Source organism: Cryptomeria japonica, chromosome 7, assembly GCF_030272615.1.
Source record: "Cryptomeria japonica chromosome 7, Sugi_1.0, whole genome shotgun sequence".
Lineage (NCBI taxonomy): Eukaryota > Viridiplantae > Streptophyta > Pinopsida > Cupressales > Cupressaceae > Cryptomeria > Cryptomeria japonica.
The window spans coordinates 145,984,384-146,004,277 of NC_081411.1; the positions used below are offsets into that span (position 1 = coordinate 145,984,384).

Below are 19,894 nucleotides of genomic sequence, written 5' to 3' on the forward strand. Positions count from 1 at the left end.
ATAATCAAATTACCTACCTAATTGCTTTCATTCAAGCAACTAGTACAATAATCAAATAATTAAGCTACGCCAACTAAATGGGATGTGACAATTGTAGTGATATGAAGTGTGACTAGGAAAAGTTCAATAGATTTATTTTTATTGGTGCTAACAACACAAATTACTTTATTATGTTTGTATTGGTCTTTGCACATGGTTTTCACAACCCAAACTAATGCTAGAATCAACATTGGCCCATCTTTAATTTTAGGATTAAAATAAGTATAAGAATAAATGATGACCAAAAAATTGGGAATCTTTACATCCCTAAAGTAGTAGAAACAAAATTATTGATAACTTCACCGTATCAAGTTCTGATAAACTAATAGTTTCAATTTTTGTTAAAAGATGGAGAGAATGATGCAATTGTCATTTAATAACATCTCTCCCACTTAAAATTAGCTCTTGTGTGCTTAGTTTGTGCTTTCGTATTTTTCATTAGTGGCTAGTACAATGGTCTTTTTAGGTTTTTTTATTTTATGTTCTCCTAGGGTTGTTTTCTCATGGATATAGATCTTAAAATATTCTTATTCTAAATAAAAAGAGAGGTGTGAATAAGGTTTTATTTTGAATTTTCAATGATATAAATATTTTCAAATATTATGTTCTCCCAATACACATGCTTGGGATAATATAAAATTGCAGCAACTTCCTTTTACTTAACCCTAATGTAGTTTCTCTTCTTGAACTTTTTCTACATTTATATTATAGAGCTAGGATATCTATTTAAGATAAATTAATTGAATGACTTGTCTAAATCGCACACACACGGACACACGCACACATACAAATAAAGCGTTATTCAACTAATAAGATAATTATGTCCTCACACTAGTCATATTTTCTTGGAATCTTAGATATCTTTAGAACTTTTTTAAAGAAAAATGTAAACCTTTGAAAATTTTGAAACTTTGTTATGTTGTTAAAATAAAAAGATTATTTGGGTTTCTTTTTCACTTGATTAAAGATTTACTTATCCTAGATCAAAGAAAAATAATAGAATTCATAAAAAAAAAAAAAATTAATAATAGAATGAAATTTTCCAAACTGTAAAAGTTTCCCTTTACTTTCTTCTAAAAATTCTTTTGCAATCTTAAGAACAATAAAAAATTAATAATTAATAAATCAAAGTAATTCGATAAAAAAAAATTAAACTAATAATAAAAAATACCTTCAAGTTGTTCAGGAATTTAGTAAGAGAGAAAAAAGAAAAGATAAAAACAAAATGAATATAGTAGCATTAGTTGAGGGCAGCATTAATGGTACGAGAGGGTGTGGCAGCCAATAGCATAGGATAGCGAAAACCCTATTTTGTATGTCTGTTGACCTGAACAGAAACATTATAAAACATTGAATGATGAAACAATAAAAATCTTTAAGTACGAGTAAACTGATATTTACAGAATAATACAGACATCACTATTCAACCGATTGAAAACATAACATTCTAGTCCTCTACAAAACGATTGATTATTGGAAACATATGCAACCTTCAAAGCCCAAGACTTACACAACTACTCTTCTGAAGCACCCAGGGTGCACACTTCAATAGTGGGGCTAGCAAAACATAAGAGTTCAAAACATATGACCAACACAAAACTAAATGGATGATTTCGTAGGTGGTACCGCCTGCATCAAGTCTGCAACTTGGGTTTTGAGACTACTGGCCAGGTTCTCGAACCTACGCGCCAACTGAATCTCATCTGCTGTTCGCTCAAATGTTCCGCCTCCTTTCTTTGCCATTTCATTCATGATAGTTGGATGCCTTCCAAACAGAATTGTGTGAAGTGTCATTCTAGGCTCCTGTCTTTTCATATTGTCCACACAATTTAGGGGATCCACTCCACCCCCGTTTTCTCCATCGCTAAAGAAGATGACAACTGGTATTTTCACCTTCACAGACTGGTGTCGGGATCCGTTCATCAATATTTTCTCTGCAGCATACAACCCTGTTGAGAAGTTAGTTCCTCCAGAAGCGTAAAACTGAAGAAGGCGATCAAGAACAGCTTCTCTCATGTCCTCCATCTCTATAGCTACATTGGCAGTATGATTAAACAGAACTACGGATACAGAGTCACCAGAAATTTGGCTGAGGCGTACTTTCATAAATCTCAGAATATTCTCGTATACGCATCCAAGCCTACAATTATGGTTACTAAACTTTACCATAGTGGGTTTAATGTCCCTGGAGTTCATCGAACCCGATCTGTCAATGACAAATATTACATGGTGAGGGGCATTCTTATAATGATCACAAGGAAATTGATGGCCATCATCAGTTATGTAGCCTCCCGAGCTCAAATTCTGTCCAATTCTCTTGATTGGTGGATGCCACAGTGTCTCAGTGCAATATGATTTATCAAAACTACCCGTCTTTGTATCATGCTCCACAGATTTACAATAGTGATTACAGCAGTCAAACCCTTTCCTCTCTTCTTCCGTGCAAGGATCAACAAACCTAACATATTGCCAGAAAGTATCATGAGTCATCTCATCTTTTGGAACATCCTCATCAGGTCCATATTTCACAGTTTCGTGTCTTGAACCATCATAGAGGTTGCCGGTGCATTTGCTGGAGCCCGGACATGGAACCAGATGGATATGCCCTCGACCCTGTTTCTTGCAAAACATGTTACACATTTCTGCTATACCTCTCTCTCCCCTTTTATACTTGCGATCTTTAATGTCAATATCTTCGCCCTCCGAAATGAATCTTACATTTCTCATATTCCCATGCACTGTATCGTGCAAGCCTGAGTGATTTATTTCGAGGCGGCAAAAGTATCCACAAGATTGGCATTTGGTGAGACAATAATGCACACAATTTTCCTGTCTTGTGTGAACATGCTGACCTTCATGATGTCTTTTGTTGGGAGGAATGCGAATGCAACAGCCTTTATTCAGGACATCTTGTTGCGACACAATTTCATAGTCGAAAGATCCCCTCTGGCCCTGAAAAAGTAGGGTTTGTTTGTCAACCTTGGTTTTAATTTCACAGTTTCCCAACTCACATTTTTCGGGACACTTATGGTCATTCCCACACAAATGCTCTGCATTTGGATCCAACTCGTGAAAATGATTTTCAGCTCCACATCTCATTTTGCACTCATTCATCGTGCATGTCCTTTCACAGTATCTCTCATTACACTGATGCCTTATATGGTTGGATTCAATCGCCAAAGTACAAGGATTCTTGCAGCTTGGAAGAGAGCATTTTATCCCGCATATGTGCTGAGGAGAGTTACACTTGTGCTGGCCGTGGTGCCCAACCCGGAGAGAACATTCCTTATTACAACTTGAAGACATCCCATATAAGTAGCACCTATCGTTGCAGGTATGGTTTCTTTCTTTGCAGTCGTGATCTCCTTCATGCCCTGCCAGATCCTTGCATGAGATTAAGACATCCCCATCTCGAGCACAGTAACTGCAAGTTTCTGTACACGAGTGACTCCCCATACAATCATGGTGGTCATCATGGCCCTTCTCCATCACACAGCTCCAAAAGCAAACATAACATTTGTATCCACAAACTGATAGGCCTTGCCTTGTTTCGCCAAGAACTACATTGGCCTCTAGCTGCAACCTTTGCACCTCATCACTATCACAAAAATCTGTGGTGTTTGACTTTATCCATTGTTGAACTCTATGACACCTTCTGTCTACCAGCGCCTCCAGAAACTTCTGGAATAAAGAAAACCACTCATCGCCTTTTCTAACATTCCTAGGTAAAATCATCTCCAGTTTTGACCTGATTTGAGATAAAACATATGTAACAGTAACAAGAGTTGCCGATTCTTTTAGCGGTGATAGACAGAGTCCCGAATCCTTTATGTTCCATGAAATATCCTGGACAACAACAGGAAAATCAGGAACTTCTTCCTGTGTGTCGAAATTATGCAAGACCCGAATTTCTTCATTGGCATTTGTCCCAGGAAGAGATCCCATGTGTACCGCTGGTAGAAGATTTCTCTTCAGAATATTAATTGTTACTGCAACTCGCTTGCTGTCTATGGAAGTCCAGTCTTTGATTGCAATTTGAGCTATAATTAGCTTCAGATCCCTCAAGAAAGTGAATCCATTATCATAGCAAGATTGGATTCTTTCTGTCACTGTGTCTGCTAGGTCTCTCAAGCTCTCTCTATAATACTCAGATCTATTGTAAGGAGCCATAGCGGCAATCGTTACCTTTCCATCATACATTCTTAAAATGAAATTCTCTTGCTTGGTGCATATTTGAGAAATTTTCTCATAAAATTCCTGTATAAGATCTGCTACATCGGATGTGTCCACATCCTTGATGGCAATATAAAATAGACCTTTAAATAACATTTTGTCCTGCTTGAGTAGATTGATGCCACTCTGGAACCGGCTGAAAGCAGTTTCTGTGTCTTTATCTAAGTGAAAATCCTGTAACACATCAAATGAATGATTACAACTACAAGAAGTTAAATGTTGGAAACATTATATCAGATAGTTGAAAATCCCATGGGTTTGGTTGAGCCACCTTTCAAATTTAAGGTGATTGTGTATGTACTAGAATTTGGAACTCCATCTTATAAAACTGAAAATTTGAGTCACTAATCAAGGTTGGGTAATTAGTAGGAATTTAGAAACCCTCTTTTTCCTATATTTGATAAAAGTTATCATAGTAGAGAATGGTGGGTCTAATTCAAAAGGTATTATTGTCATATTATTTTTTTTTATATTAATAGTTTTGTTGTTGTTAAATATAGTTAATAATTAAAGGTATTGAAATCTATTTGAGTGCATTGGATACTTGTTTGAAATAAATACCAAAGTTCTTGAAGTGTATCTAAAATTTTATTGTATGTTTTTTTTTGTTTTTTTTTTTTCATAAAATGTTCTACTCTTGAACTGCTATTTATGCTTTTGAAAGAAATTTTTTTTTTTTCCTTCGATTTTGAAAACCAAAACAAATCTTGTTTATCTATAAAATTTGGTATTTACATTCAACCAAAGTACACTAGGAGTTTGCAATCAATCTAGTTGAAGGTCCTAATAGTTATAGAAGTCATAAGTTTAAATCCTCATACATCATTATTATATTTATTATTGATGGTTTTTTTATATCTCATTGTAATAAGTATATTTTCATGAAATTAATAATTTTATTACAATTTTCATTACTCTAAGTCATCCTTGTGCTATTGTAGTGATCAACATTTCAAAAGGTTTTAATGATGTATTTAGATCTTAGAATCTATTAGGCTAAAGATGAGGAAAAACAACAATTGAGAATGGAAAAATTATCCCATCCCAAGTTATCTTATTTGTCAAATATGGTTAATTTCATGAGAAGATCTAGAATCTCAAATTAACCTCCCTTTGCTTCAAGGTAGTGCTATGTTGGCAATTGTTAACCAAAGATTTTGCAATCAAGATGATAAGCAATTTTGGTGGTCATAATGGTGAACATGATCCAATTTTTTCGTAACCGTGATTATAAGAAGCTTGGTGATGAGGATAGTGAAGTTGATTTTGGTAACAAATACATAATGATTTATTGTATCTATCACAATTAATATGATTTGATAATGAAGAAATGACAATTATTGGAAGCTATGATAGGTGGTGGAAATATTTTGATACATGACCAAAAAGAAGAAAAACAAAAACAAAAAACATCCATAAGACATTATTTGAATTTTATGTTTCACATGGATTGAGTTTCCCTATCCCGTCCATTTTAGAAAAAAAGACTAGAAGGGTTTTGTGTTTGGAAATGAATAACATACCTTTTTGTTGAATATTGTGATGTTACTGACAGCAGCATTAAGAACAGAGAGAAGCATATCCTCTTGTTCGCTTCTTTCAAAACTGCCCAGCCCCTCGAAATCTAATAGCACATACAAACAACTGCTTCCCCCGCTGCCATCTCCATCTTCTGCCGTTACAATGGTCATCCACACTCCATCTGTGCATCTGCCACCTGCAACATCAAGAAGAGACCCTGACAGATGATTCAACAAATACGACTTTCCGCTACTTTGCTTTCCCATGGAGGATATGACCTTAATCTTGTCCTTCCAACTGCTAAGAACAGCATCATAGAACCCAACGCGTATACAATCAGCAAGTGATACGCTGTCGTCGTAGCTAACATCAGGGGGTATTTGAAGTCCATCCTTGAGAGCTACCAATGCGTTGTTTTCTGCACGAGCTATTTGGACTGGAACAAGGCAAACGAGCTTGCGAACCCATGCTCCCATTTTCACTTGTGTCTCCCGCTCTGCTGCAGCTGAAATAGGACTAGTCTCTACATTATTCACTTCAAATTGGATTTCCATATTTGAAAAATCTTTGTCTTTCCCAGACTTAAGTTGTCTAACAAGTTCTTTTAAATATTTGAGACATGCCTCACTGTTGTTTTGTCCTGCCCTGCTCCTTTCGAGTACCACTTTGAATGTAATGCGCTTCTTAGCATCAGGAAACAACTTAGGTGTTGTTCCAAACTTGTCGAAAATGTGATATATGTAACCCAAATACGGGCACCGCACAGCAATATCTGCTTCATCTTCATGAGCTTTAATCTCATTTACTGGTTGCAACTGAACAACATCCTTGGCTAAAGAAGTTTTCAGAACACGAGAAAAGATAAAACCAGGAGAATCTAGAGGACTATATAGGAGAAGCTGACTTTGTGGTCCAAAGCTTACAATTTTCACCGCAAGCTGTTCCAAATCAGATATACCATATTCTCTCTCATTTAAAGGGATTTTCTTCAAGTAGCTCATCGTATCACCCAGAACATAAATTTCAAGTATGTTTTCAAGACTTGCATGTTGTCTACCCTCAACATCAATATCTTCACCCTGACGTTTCAACTGCCTGAAGACGAGGAGGAAATCGCCGTCAACAGAAACACATGCTCTCAAACATTTCTGATCCAGAGGAAGAGAAATATGCCTGGCCTTCATCATCGGCTTTTCGTGGATTTCAACCACTCTTGCTCTGTTAGTGTCATCAACCAAGAGAAGCTCCATTTTCCCTGGAATTAAATGCATCCATACAATGATCTTGCTGCCTTGATATAATTCCAGATTGACCTCAACTCCAGTCCAATAGACCTTCCTAAATGACTCATCAAACTTATATATTAAAATCCTTGATTTGTCTTTTTCATAAAGAGCGATAGATCTCGTAGCTTCATCTGCAGCCAACAAATCGAATCCCCTCCTAAATGTATGAATAGGACGACCAATACTATTTATATTGACACCAATCTTGGGACAACGGTACAAATACATGGAGGAATCTCTGAAACTCTGAATAAAAACCATTATCTCTCGCGACTTCAGGACAACAACTTTAAATAATCTCTCATGCTGAGGATTAATGGATACTAACTCTACTGATTCTCCACATGTTGGGACAATTGGACGACCGGGGTTGCTGTTAAACTCAGATAAGTCTTTCTTCATTGGAGTAAGCTCACACGCTTTATAAACTATGGCGAACGGATGTTCCTCCACAATTGACACCTTCAACTTCAACTCCACTTGGTCTGGATGCGAACTCCAGAAGTCCACAACTTGTATCAGGTTACTTGACTGACGTTGAATTACAACTTCTTCTACATACCTGGTAGATAAGTTGTCCTCCTTTAACACTGTCATCTTCTTCTTCAATTCTTGTATAAACTCATCCTCCGCTTCTTTGAGTCGATTGCTGGCCAAACTTCCCAAACGAATCCACAATTCCTTTATATTTTCCTTAAACTTGAGTTCACTGTCCTTATAGGCATGACAACACACGGCTTTGAAAGTGTCACTAGATAAAACGACTTCTAGATCGATTATGGACTGAGCAGAGGGGGCACTGCGGAACTTCTCAAACTGATAATGGATTTCGGGTGGCAGAATTTGCATGTTTTGGGTTGACAAATGTTTTTCAATAAATGTTAAACCTAGACGCTGGTCAGAAGCTAACAAGAAAGCTGTGAAACCTATATTTCTTTCAATGCTTCTTAATTCAATAGGAACCATGTTTTGTACCCAATTACGGATTGCACAATAAGTGTCACTCTTATTGACAAGATGAACTTTCCCTTCAACTTCCCTTTTAATACCCGATCTAGCAATAACAGGAAAGAATACAATTTTGACAATCTCACCTGACAATGGGAAGTCCTTCATGCCGTTTGTAGGTTGTAGAAACGTCGCCTTTCCTTTGATCTTTGTGGAGCAGCCACACTGACTAGAGCATTTTGCATCTACTTCCTGTCCATAAGAGATAAAAGGCGGCGTCTGCTTTGTTTGGTCCAAACTTTCAAAGATGATCACATGCTCACCGTCACTAGAAACGAACCTGATGTCGGATCCTAGCAGCAGCAGCCACTGATCTCCATGACAAACACTATCCTTGACTGCTAAAATAACTGGAAGCTCTCGTTGCAGTTGCTTAAATCTCTTGTCCTCCGAGGATGAATTTGACTCATTTGCATGCACTAATTTCGACCCACTAGTCTCTCCACCCACAAACAGGGGAACATGCGGACAGAATTCTGGAATGACGTTGAGAAAACGTCTCTCAAACTCCTGAAATTTGGCAACATTTTTCGCTGAGTCGCTCGTCCTAAGAGATTCCTTAAACTTAGAGTACTTCTCAAAGACTTGTGGCTGACTATTTTCAATCAGGTCTATGAATTGATTATCACTCAGTCTAGAGTAATCAACATTAGACACCGACGACCAGTTTCTATGCATATTGCCAAATCCAGAAGCCTTGACAGACACCTCTTCTGTTTTTGTAGACTTCCTTGCAGCTCTGGTTTCTGTTGTCAGGAAACAACAGTAATGATATCCTTCGCAGAAGACTACTGTTCCATCATGATTATTGACAACTGGAACACTTCCACTCGGTTCTAATGAGGTTTTTTTACTGTTCGCTCCTCCCTCAATTCGTAGATTATAACCAGCCATGAGCTCCACATCATTCTCCGAGTTCTTCACGCCGGAGATTCGAATCCTTTTTGTGCGCTTAGTTTTTGAGCCAGCGCGTGTTGCAGAAGCAGCCAGATTTGCAAACGGATAATTCCCTTCCACATAGACATATACGCTATCACATAGCTCAACTAGGTATCTGATAAAATTGCAAGACACATCTTTTCTAGAAGCTTGCTTCAATTGCTCACCTTCATGCCAGTAAAAAACTATTGCACAACTTACCTTATTAGGAAGACTGACGTACAATCCCGGCTCGAACAGTCTTCCTTCCATCTTCCCAAGAACGGAATCATCCACAAGACTTTCCTTGCGGAAAGTGTGTATGATCATGTTCTTATCTCCATAGAACCCGACCGCCGCTAAGCATTGTTGATTGAGTGAATTGAAATTGATATGAACACGCGGGGGCTCACCTGAGGAAGCCGAGGCAGAAGAGGGGACAAGCTTATTACAGAGGCGTATAACTTCATCTTGTGGGAGCTGAATCTTTTCAACAAAGCTGTAATCTTGCATGTCAGGGACGATGCGCATCACCCTAAACAAATTAGGTGAAAGCGGTTGCACAAATGCCCTTTGAAAATGCAGTGGCAGAGTGTCGGCAGACGGAGGCATGGGGAACGTCTCTTCCTCTCCAGGGGAAGATCGCCTCTCTTTCGTGGCGTTGACAGTTTCTTCCATTCCTTTCATTTGCGTTGAAGCGAGATACGACATAGAGAATTGGAAAATTAAAAGGAGATTACACAAAGGCACAGGAAAGTGCAAATTGTAGAAGAAAATTTCGGTATTGATTGTATGCGGGGAGAACTGGTCACACTTCAAACTTGGGCCAACGAGTTATTTATAATCCGGTTCATGGGCCTTGTGATACAAGACTAGAATAAAGGAAAGGCTGGAAAATACTTCTCTTAATCAACATTAACACGTTATTCGCTATAAAAAGAATAGAGTATATAATACGCAAAGAACACAGTATCTTTTAAATAGATATATTGTTTGCACATTTAGCAACCAATTTTAAAGTGAAATAAAATAACTCATAAACAAATAAAAGAATTCTTAAATAAAATAATATAATATGCTGTTTTAAATAAAATAAAATAAGCAACTTAAATACAAACTATTTTTTTAAACTAATTTTAAAATAAATCAAATAATATCTATTGAATAAAATTTAGCAAACTTCTTCTTATATTTATATAGTTTAAATTATTTTAAAATTAGAAAATATGTAAAAGGAAGCATGATACATTTATATCTACAATAAGGGTTCAAATATTTAGTCAAATGCTTGTCGCATTTCTTTGAGGCCTATTAAAGTCGATGGAGTAGGAGGACAACAACCAATTAGAATTGAAATGTCTTTCAATGTTGTCATAGAGTTTACTCTTTCATTTGGAATGGTTTTACTTGGGTGATTTATAGGTAAAAAAATTACTTGAAGTCGTGTTGAAGAGTATACTTCCAAAAACTAGATAGTCAGTTTCACCATAAAATTTCTTCCTAAAGCTTTCTTTGTGGAATTTTTTTGAAAACAAGAGGACCAATATGTGTTAAAAAATGGACCAAGTCACTTAAAGGAAATATTTTTATATTTTTTAAAGTTATTCCCTAGCCAGTACGCTTTAGGTTTTTCTCCTTGTGATGAGCCTATTGGATTCTTATGTACAATTTGCCACTATAATAGAATATTAAAAAGATCTTGTTAGCTTATGGATTTGTCCCTTTAAATACAAAAAAACAAAATGCTCTATGCCCTATGATAGAGACACATGTGCAAGAAACAATTGGAGAAGTTGCCTTCTGAAAGGTCAACTTTCCTCTAAATTTTAGAGGTACAACTCCCTCTTATGATACAATAGAGATTTTTAGAAGATATTCTTTTAACCAAGAAACAAATAAGGCAAAGATAAAGTAGAAAGGAACCATAAGTAAAGTCAATCAAATGATTTAAAGCTCATTCATTCATTGCATATGACTGAATGTAAGAAAATATTGATAGAAATTCCTCCTAGATGATGTCGATACATTATGACTCAAAGTTCTACAACTTATACATCCATAATCCAATATATAAAATGAAATTTATAAAAGTTGGCAAATCTCAAAGTATTTGTCAACCAAAGAATATGCATGAATACACAACTTCAAACAAAATTCCCATTCTAAGATCCAAGAAAAGCACAAAGTCCTTTTTGCATATAGATAAGTTATATGGATCACAGAGTGATTTGAAACAATTATGCAAAAAAGATACACACAATCCAATCCAGAAATATCTCATTGATTCAATTATGAATTGTGGAAATTTGATCAAATTAAGAAAATACTGTAAGAAAACCAAACTTAATTCAAAAGACACATTAGAAAAAGCAAATTGGTTGATGCTCACTCATACATCGAAGTGCAAGGGGGATCAGTGCTCCCTTTCCCATACTCTATAGCTCTATATATGTGGATAGAAAATTAGCAACCCTAAAGATAACGATTTCCTAAAAGAACCTTTTCTTTGCAAACAAAACTAGAAAGTTATTTTAAGGTCCACGTGGCATACGATTTCTTACCTCCTCAATCTCTCGTTGAATTTGGGCATCGATCATCTTAACTCGTCTTCTCTTCGACTAGCACCAGAGTCACCATCACAAACCCCCTACCATTCTTGTGGCATTCCCAAGCCACAATGGTCAATAAAAAAGGAATATCCTCATATGGATTCTCCATCACATTTTCCCCTAGTTACATAACTAGAGCTAGACCATTATCTGAGATAACAATTTTCTTCAACTCAACTGTGTATGGGAATGGGTTAAATTGTCTTGACCCTAGCTGTGGCAATTCTTATAGATAGAGGTGATGCTCTTTTGTTTGCCTTTCTATTTCTCTCAATATAGCAACTATCTTTTTATAGTATGAGAATTTTGTTATCTATTTCCACACGAGAGTGTTCAATCTGGAGATAATATCCACATTCTCACTTTCTAGCCAATTCAAATTAGAGTGGTTGATAGGAAATTGATCTTCATGCGAGAGAACTATTCTAAGCCAAGGCAGAGGAATAATCAATTCTTAGTACCCAATACATTAATCATGATAGGCTCAGAAGTGTCACCACCTTTCCTTTGTGTACTAAACTCTTCTTACATATTAAATGCAAACCATGCGAATTAATTTTGCTTCTTGCGACCTTCACTCTTGTTATCACCTTTGCATGTCTTTTACTATTTAATTAGCCATAACGGAAATGTACTCGCAAATCTTCATAGGATTATGCTTTTGGAAGAGCGACAAATAAGGTAAGTGATGAGTTGAAGATTTTAAATATGGTTCATAAGTCTCCATACCCTCTGCTCTCCCGATGTCATCATGACTTTCCCACCACTTAAGATGCTCCATTGCTCTTCATGGTATGTTGGCCGCTTGGAAGGATGGGGTACTTGACCATTAGTGGAAGTGTTGTCAGAGTTCCCGAAAAGGAAAACTGGCTGATCGATGCTGGTATGAAGGTCACGCAGTCAGATTTTTTGTGGCCTTAGGGACCTTAAAGGCAGTTCCCCCCCTTAAGATTTACCGATCATTGCTTAAGCTGGTGGATGAAAGAGGGGAATCAAAATGACAAATCACTAAGGAAGGCTAAAAGAAGGCAAGCCTTGGATTCCAAGGGTGACCGAAAGCCGATAATGTGACAAATGTTTATGAGATGGGTTAGAGATGATTTTTTTAAATTTTTTTTTAAAATTGAAGGAAAAAGAGGGGGGAAACAGATTTCAAATAAAATTATATTGATAACTCTATTATAGAAATAGAAGTAGTTGATTGAAGTGAACAAAGAATTTCTATTGTCTTAAATAGAAGGGTAGAGATCACTCTTCAACTCATTTCATAAGGTTTCCTTCACCCTCTTTAAAATTGAGGGTGAATTGGACAAAAAAAATTTACCATCTTAAATATATCATATTCAACCATGCACCCTTTACAATGAATAGAGCATGCAATAATCATCCTTGTCATTAGATGCTAACACAAAGCATTAGGTAGAAGACATAGCCTAATATTCACTAGATATGAAATCTAGAGTGTGATTTATTATATTCAATCCATGCGATAATCAGAGGACATTAAAATTTTGTGTCACACTTGCTAGTGTTAAGGGGATTTTACCTCTCACATAATTTGGTTGTAGAGTTCAAAATTATAAAACACAAAGGAGGTATTTCTTCACTTCTATGGTTTAATTGTATGAGTGTTGTCAATACATCATTGGACTGCTAATTTGGCTCTTTTGGCACACAGACTACCCCTAAGCCTAAATCCATCACTTTTTATTTTCACAAAACACACCAATTTGTTTCATTCCAACATTGGCCTAGTTCGTAGTAGTTTTTCCTTCTTGAATTATACTATAGTCACAATCTCATCCACTAAAGTAGATCATGGTTGTACATTAGTTATTCAGTTTCAATCATTATATTTATAATTTTTAATCAAAAGATATCAAGATATAATCATTTTCTATTAACATATGCACTATTTATTTTTTAATTGCGGATCAGATTGTGTACATTATAAATGTCATGTTAAGATTGATTTGAACACAAACTAAATCTTAACACATAAATTCTAAATATAATTAGTCTCATGTACATCTACCTTAGTACTTCTCAATTTCATTTATTATTTTTAATTATCTATTGAAATATCACAATTTCAATATGTAATAATCTAAAACACAATATCTAGTATGATTTATTTCCTATCTTCTATTTAAAGAAAATTATTTATAAAGTAACGTCATTTAAAGAAGTTAGGGAATTCTTCACTATAGATGGGTGTGGGTTCATTGTATGAAGCTCCACAGGACAAAATTTGATTGAATGCCTGTAAGGAGTTGTGCGAATTCTGATTGTACGTGCTTGAAGATAGAAGCCCTTAATATATTCCTTCCTTCGTTTCTTTTTGCTCAGTTAAACTGGAAGACACTAACTACGATCTTTCAGATCTGCTTTGTAGATTTTGTTGGTAAAATTCAAAGAATGTTTCACCTTTATGCTTTGTATGGACCATGGGATTAAGGAAAGAATGAAAAAAAAGAGATTGGTTAATGATAAGGATAATTTAAAGTTTGGCATTTGTTGTTTAAGTCTGTTTTATTTTTTAAGAAAAGATTAACAATTTAAAATGAAATCGATAAAATAAACATAAATATATTATAATCATTTGAATTCTGAAAAGAAAGAAATAATGATTTATGTATGCATGAAGAGACAATTCTGAGAAATATTATGTTTATAAATTAAATAACGATGAAAAGTAAAAGTATTACTTACAATTTAATTAATCTTTTATGAATGCAGAATATTATATAAGAGTAAACTAAAATATAGTTAAAAGAATAATTATTGATGGATCATGGGATCAAGGAAAGAATGGAATAAAGAGATTGGTTGATGAAAAGGGACAACTTGAAGCTTGGTTTTTTCTGTTTAAGTTTGGTCTATTTTTGAAGAAAAAAAAGAGAATTTGAAATGACATCAATAGAATATGGATAAATATATTATAATTATTTGTATCAAGAAAAGAAAGAAAAGAATGATTTTATCTATGCATGAGGAGACAATTATGAGAAATATTACATCAATAAATTAAATATTACGTACAATTTAATTAATCTTTTATGAATGCAAAATATTATATAAGAGTGAAGTAAAATGTATTGAAAAGAATCATTATTGATGCATCATAGAATTAAGGAAAGAATAAAATAAAGAGATTGTTTGATGAAATGGGACAACTCAAAGCTTGGTGTTTGTTGTTTAAATTTGATCTATCTTTGATGAAAAGACAAAACGACATCAATAGATTGAGTATACATATGTTAGAATCATTTGAATTATGAAAATAATGAAAAGAATGATTTTGTGTATGCATTAGGAGACACTTATGAGAAATATTATAGTAATAAATTAGATAATATGATGACAAGAAAAAAATATTATGTACGATTTAATTAATCTTTTTTGAATGTGGAAAATTGTTTAAGTGTAAACTAAAATATAGTTTAAAGAATAGTTCTCAGTTATAGCTTAATTCATGCTTGGCTTAATGTGAAAGAACACATGATAAACAAATTCTTCCTTCCTTATTAATTAATGATTAATTTCATACGAGAAGACACAAGATTATATTCAAAAAGAATATATAAAAGTAAAGCATATGCATGATATATTTTTTCCTTCCTCCCAAATTAATTCTTGGATTAATATTGAAACAAAACCTTTCGATTCAAATAAATGAATGCAGAATATATTTGAAAAAAATTAAAGTATGTTGAAAAAATTGTTATTTTTATCATAATTAATAGTTCACTTCAAATGGGAGAAATTAAATCTAATTAGAAATGAATTAAAATGAAATGAAATAAATATGTTAGTTTTTTTATAATTAATGTTTAAGAGTAAATTAAAATGACTAATTATTTCATGTCTTTTCAATTTTTTATTAATTCAAATAATATATTATAATTTAAAAATAAAATTGAAAAATTTAATTTAATATTCTAACAATGTAACAAACATTATATAATGTTAAATGGTACTATTCTTTAAAGTTGTACAAATTTGGTAAAAAGGTATTATATGAAGTAATGTACATGTATAATGATTTTTTATTAAATAAGTCATTTCCATTTTCATGTAGCTTAATTTAGATGTTGAATAATATTGTTATTTAAAGTTGTACAACTTTTTAAAAAAAAATTATATCGAGTAATGTACATGCACTTTGAGTTTTATTGAATGCACTTCAAAGTCTCTAGACAAGATTTATTTCTTTTGGAGATTTATGTAACATTAATAAAATCTTTATATGGTTATGTCTAATTTGGAATACTTTTTCTTTTAGTTTATTGAACCATAAGTGTTACCAAATAAATTATGCTCCTAAACACCAATGTACTTGTTACTCAACTAGGATTAAACTATGTAATGATTGATGAAAAATATGATGAGTAATCTATGGCTTAATATGTTATCAAATGATAAATTTTTACTTTTTAGCTCAATATCATAATCTATAAGTGATTGAATTTCATGCAATATTGTAGGGTAGATCATTTTGTAAAATCCAAGTTAATGGGTATCTATCACTATGTATAGAACATGAAGGAGGAGGAAGATCATGTACATAAGTTACTAAATTTGAATAAAATAATTATTTTCACAACTAATCTTACTAAGATAAAATATTCAATCAATTACTAGTGGTAATTGTCATTCTAAACACTAAAAATTTGCCATTGCATTCCACGTCTTTTTTGCATTAATTATCCTTCTAAATTAATTAAATGCTTTTATTATTTAATTAAGCTAACATTATATTCCTCTTCATAATTTTTCCCTCTATCACCACTAATTAATTATTTTTAAAATTTTTAATTAATCCATTAATAATTTTTTTTTCTCATATTAATTATTTAGTTAATTTATCCATTTTCCACCTTGCACATTAATTTTATAATGTTAACTATTTAATTAATTATATTTCCTATATTCTTCTACTTCACTATAACTAAATAATTATTTTAATAATTTAATTAACTCACTTTTTCCTCTATAATTAAATATGTTATTTAATTCATTTAATTATTCACTTTTATAAATATATTTCTTCCAAAAATTAATTAAATAAATATTTAAATTATTTTATCCTTTCTCTCACATGATAAAATAATTTTGAATTATTTAATCCTATTAACATTTCCACCTTCCTCTCTTAACTACTTCTTACTTGAGTTCTCTAATCAATCAATTCATGGTCTCTCTAAAATCATATGCAACGAATTCACTTTATCATGAAATCATTTATCTCCATAATTCTCTTAATGAATTCCTCTCATACCTTCTCATCTATTGATCTTCAAATTCAATTTTTATAATCAGAAGATTATCTTATACTAATTCACCTTATCTAAATATGTGTTTGTGCTCATGAATTGGTATCTAAGTAGATTCATTCAATAATAGTCCAATTGCTAGAATGCACATCTTCATAGAACACTTGATGAGTCAAGAAGAATTTTCTTTAAAAAGAGCCCCATTGTTTATGAAAACAAACTATGCTTTATGGAGCATAAGAATGTAGGCCTTGAAAGGAAGTTAAAGTAGTAAAACAACTTCCTACACTAACCCTATGTAAAAAAATTTAGATTTTTACAATAGTTACAAAAATCTTAATATAAATAAACATAAATAATATGCACAATACAACATAGATATTTACATGGGGAAACCCCTTTCAAGAGAAACATCACATACTCCAAAAGTTGTCGAATATAATATTTAGAAATAAAAAACAAAATACAATATACATGTACAGAAAACTTCTCACAAAAGTATCACCAAAGGTATTTCAATATCTATAAGACTCTTACACACAACCTCCATCTCAAAGACCTAATATATAAGTGTAAAGTACATGAAATCATCATACAATATTACAAAACCATAAGCTCAAACCACCGAAATGAGTGACGCCCAACTTATCTCTAATCCAAGATGCCTTGTGATGTGTCAAATCGTACACCAACACATGTAACCCCCTTTTACAACTCATTTATGTGTCCAATACATTTGTATTCTTCACTTTTTATGAGACCCAGCTTCTAGATTCTATAACTTTTGTTTTGGGTGTCTAACTAATAAATTATTTCAGGCAATAGAAAGCTCATGAAGTTATCTATCAAACTATACCCTACTACACCAATACAACCACTTCCAGAACCATCCAGAGGATCTAAGGTCTTCAAAATTAACTTTGAAACTTTCAAAAATATTAAATTTAATATCCTCAAATATAGACATGATCTTGCAACCTAGCATGCTTATTTAGCCAAATCATAGCTTTGGGAAATTTTTTGGACCATTCCATATTGTAAAATTACTATAAATAGTAACCTCATGTAAATACAAGGTTGAGACCCATTTCCTTAACAATCTAATGGATCTTGGCTTTGATATTTGGCAACTAATGGTGAATTTTTATGTAACTCCATTAACTCCACCAACAAACCCTCTCAAAAACAAGGTGAGTGAAAATAATGCAAATTCCATGAATGTCATTTTGTATGTTCAGAACAAGTCAAATCTTTTCAAAGTAATGTAATATGATTCGATGAAAGAAATATGGGATAAACTAAAGAAAATTTATTGAGGTTATGAAAAATAATAACTTGCTAAGTTTAAAACACAAAACATAGTTCAAGAGTTTAAAATTGAAGTATAAAAAACACATTGCAATCTATTTTATTTTTGTGGGTGAAATTTTAAACATCATAAGAGGACTTGTAAAGATTGAAAATTCTAGGATTTTGTTAAAGATATTCTGGAGATATAATCAAAAAGTTTCCACTATTGAAGAAATCAAGGATATAGATCAAATGACAATGGATGAGTTAAATGGGATCCTTGTGACATATGAGATGAAAACCAATAAGGAGAAATAATCTAAGTGAGAGGCAACCTTCATAACCTCGAAGAAGATGAATATTAAGGATCCCAAACTATGTGATAACTTTAATAATAAATAAAACTTGAAGGGAAATATCTTTCTATGAGGAAGCTCGCGAAAGTATCTGACAAGTACAAAGGTACGTTAACTTTTAAATGTTTTAATTATGCAAAAGTGGGAAATTTTATTTCCAAAAATCAATAGAAAATAAAAATAGTGATGATGAAGAATAGTACAACATGAAGAAAGATAGAAAGAATAATTAACATATAAAGGATTAAAAACAAGGAAAATTTGAGAAAGAGAAGAGCTTTCACAAACACAAGAAAATCCTTTATTCAAAAGAGGAAAATAGTTCATACAAATAGAGTTTCTCCATTTGTGATAGAGAAAATATTCTATTCATGAAAACATAAACAAAAGGTGATATGTTGGAAAGTGAAGATTAACAAAAATAAAATGAGTGAAAAGTAGAAGAGAATGGTAAAATAGATTGGGGAGTAGAATTGGAAGAAGAAATCATTTATACCCTCTATAAATAAAATTAATAAGAGTAATAGTGATTTGAAACAAAAACTACAACTTTAGGAAGATAGTGAATGTAAGAAAAAATTCACTCAAAGTCTTGAGTAATATAAAACGATGATTACTAATCTAAAAATTCAAATCAGATGAGAAAAATAAAATAAAATTATAAGATGCTAGAGTCCAAAATTGTTTCCTTGAGGAAGGAACTAGAAAAAATAACCACTGAACTAGATAGAAGCTCTAAGCTCTAGAATATTTCTATGATATTAGATGATATAATAACGAGATAGTTGTAACCATTCACTAAGATAAGTATTAGTTATAAAGAAAATCAAAAGAATACTACTAAAGAAGATAAAGATATCAAAGAGCCACCAAAGAAGGAAAACAAGGAAAAAGTAAAATGCTATGTAAATGCTATCAAAGGTCATATTAAAAATAAAATCAACAAGAATATAAAGGGAAGGAACCCCTATTAAAAGTAAAATCCTCGCACTCATGGTCTCCTACCCTCAAAATTAAAATTCTCAACTCCCACCCATTGTTGGCTACAACATCCCCCCTTCTAACGAGTCTCATAGAAGAGGATCCCTTGTTTCCAAACTTATTATAGGCATATCTTACTTTGTTTCACCCTTCCCACATAAAACCTAACTAGTTGCCTTGGTGTCTATGCTTCAAAAAATTTCCCCATTAAATAAATCATAAGTAGACATTCTCTAGAAAATCCTAAGTGATTCTTCAGCTCAACCATTGAAATGCCCCTCATGTGATTCCTTCTAATACTCCATTCCTATAAATCTACACATTGGAACCCTCTAGTGTTAGCTAAGCTAGAGACATACCCTTATTCTTAGGGTTTT

The 19,894-nt window shown here is 33.1% G+C and overlaps 1 protein-coding gene across 1 annotated transcript; it reads right to left on the reverse strand.

The window, feature by feature from the left end:
- Positions 1-1,557: 1,557 nt before the first annotated feature.
- LOC131038025 (uncharacterized) lies at positions 1,558-9,798 on the reverse strand. The gene is made up of 2 exons (XM_057970291.1): positions 5,796-9,798; positions 1,558-4,446 (listed from the first exon to the last, which is right to left on the reverse strand). The coding sequence occupies exons 1-2, from the start codon at positions 9,714-9,716 to the stop codon at positions 1,639-1,641; spliced, it is 6,729 nt and encodes a 2,242-aa protein (XP_057826274.1). The 5' UTR covers positions 9,717-9,798; the 3' UTR covers positions 1,558-1,638.
- Between the last annotated feature and the right edge of the window lie 10,096 nt (positions 9,799-19,894).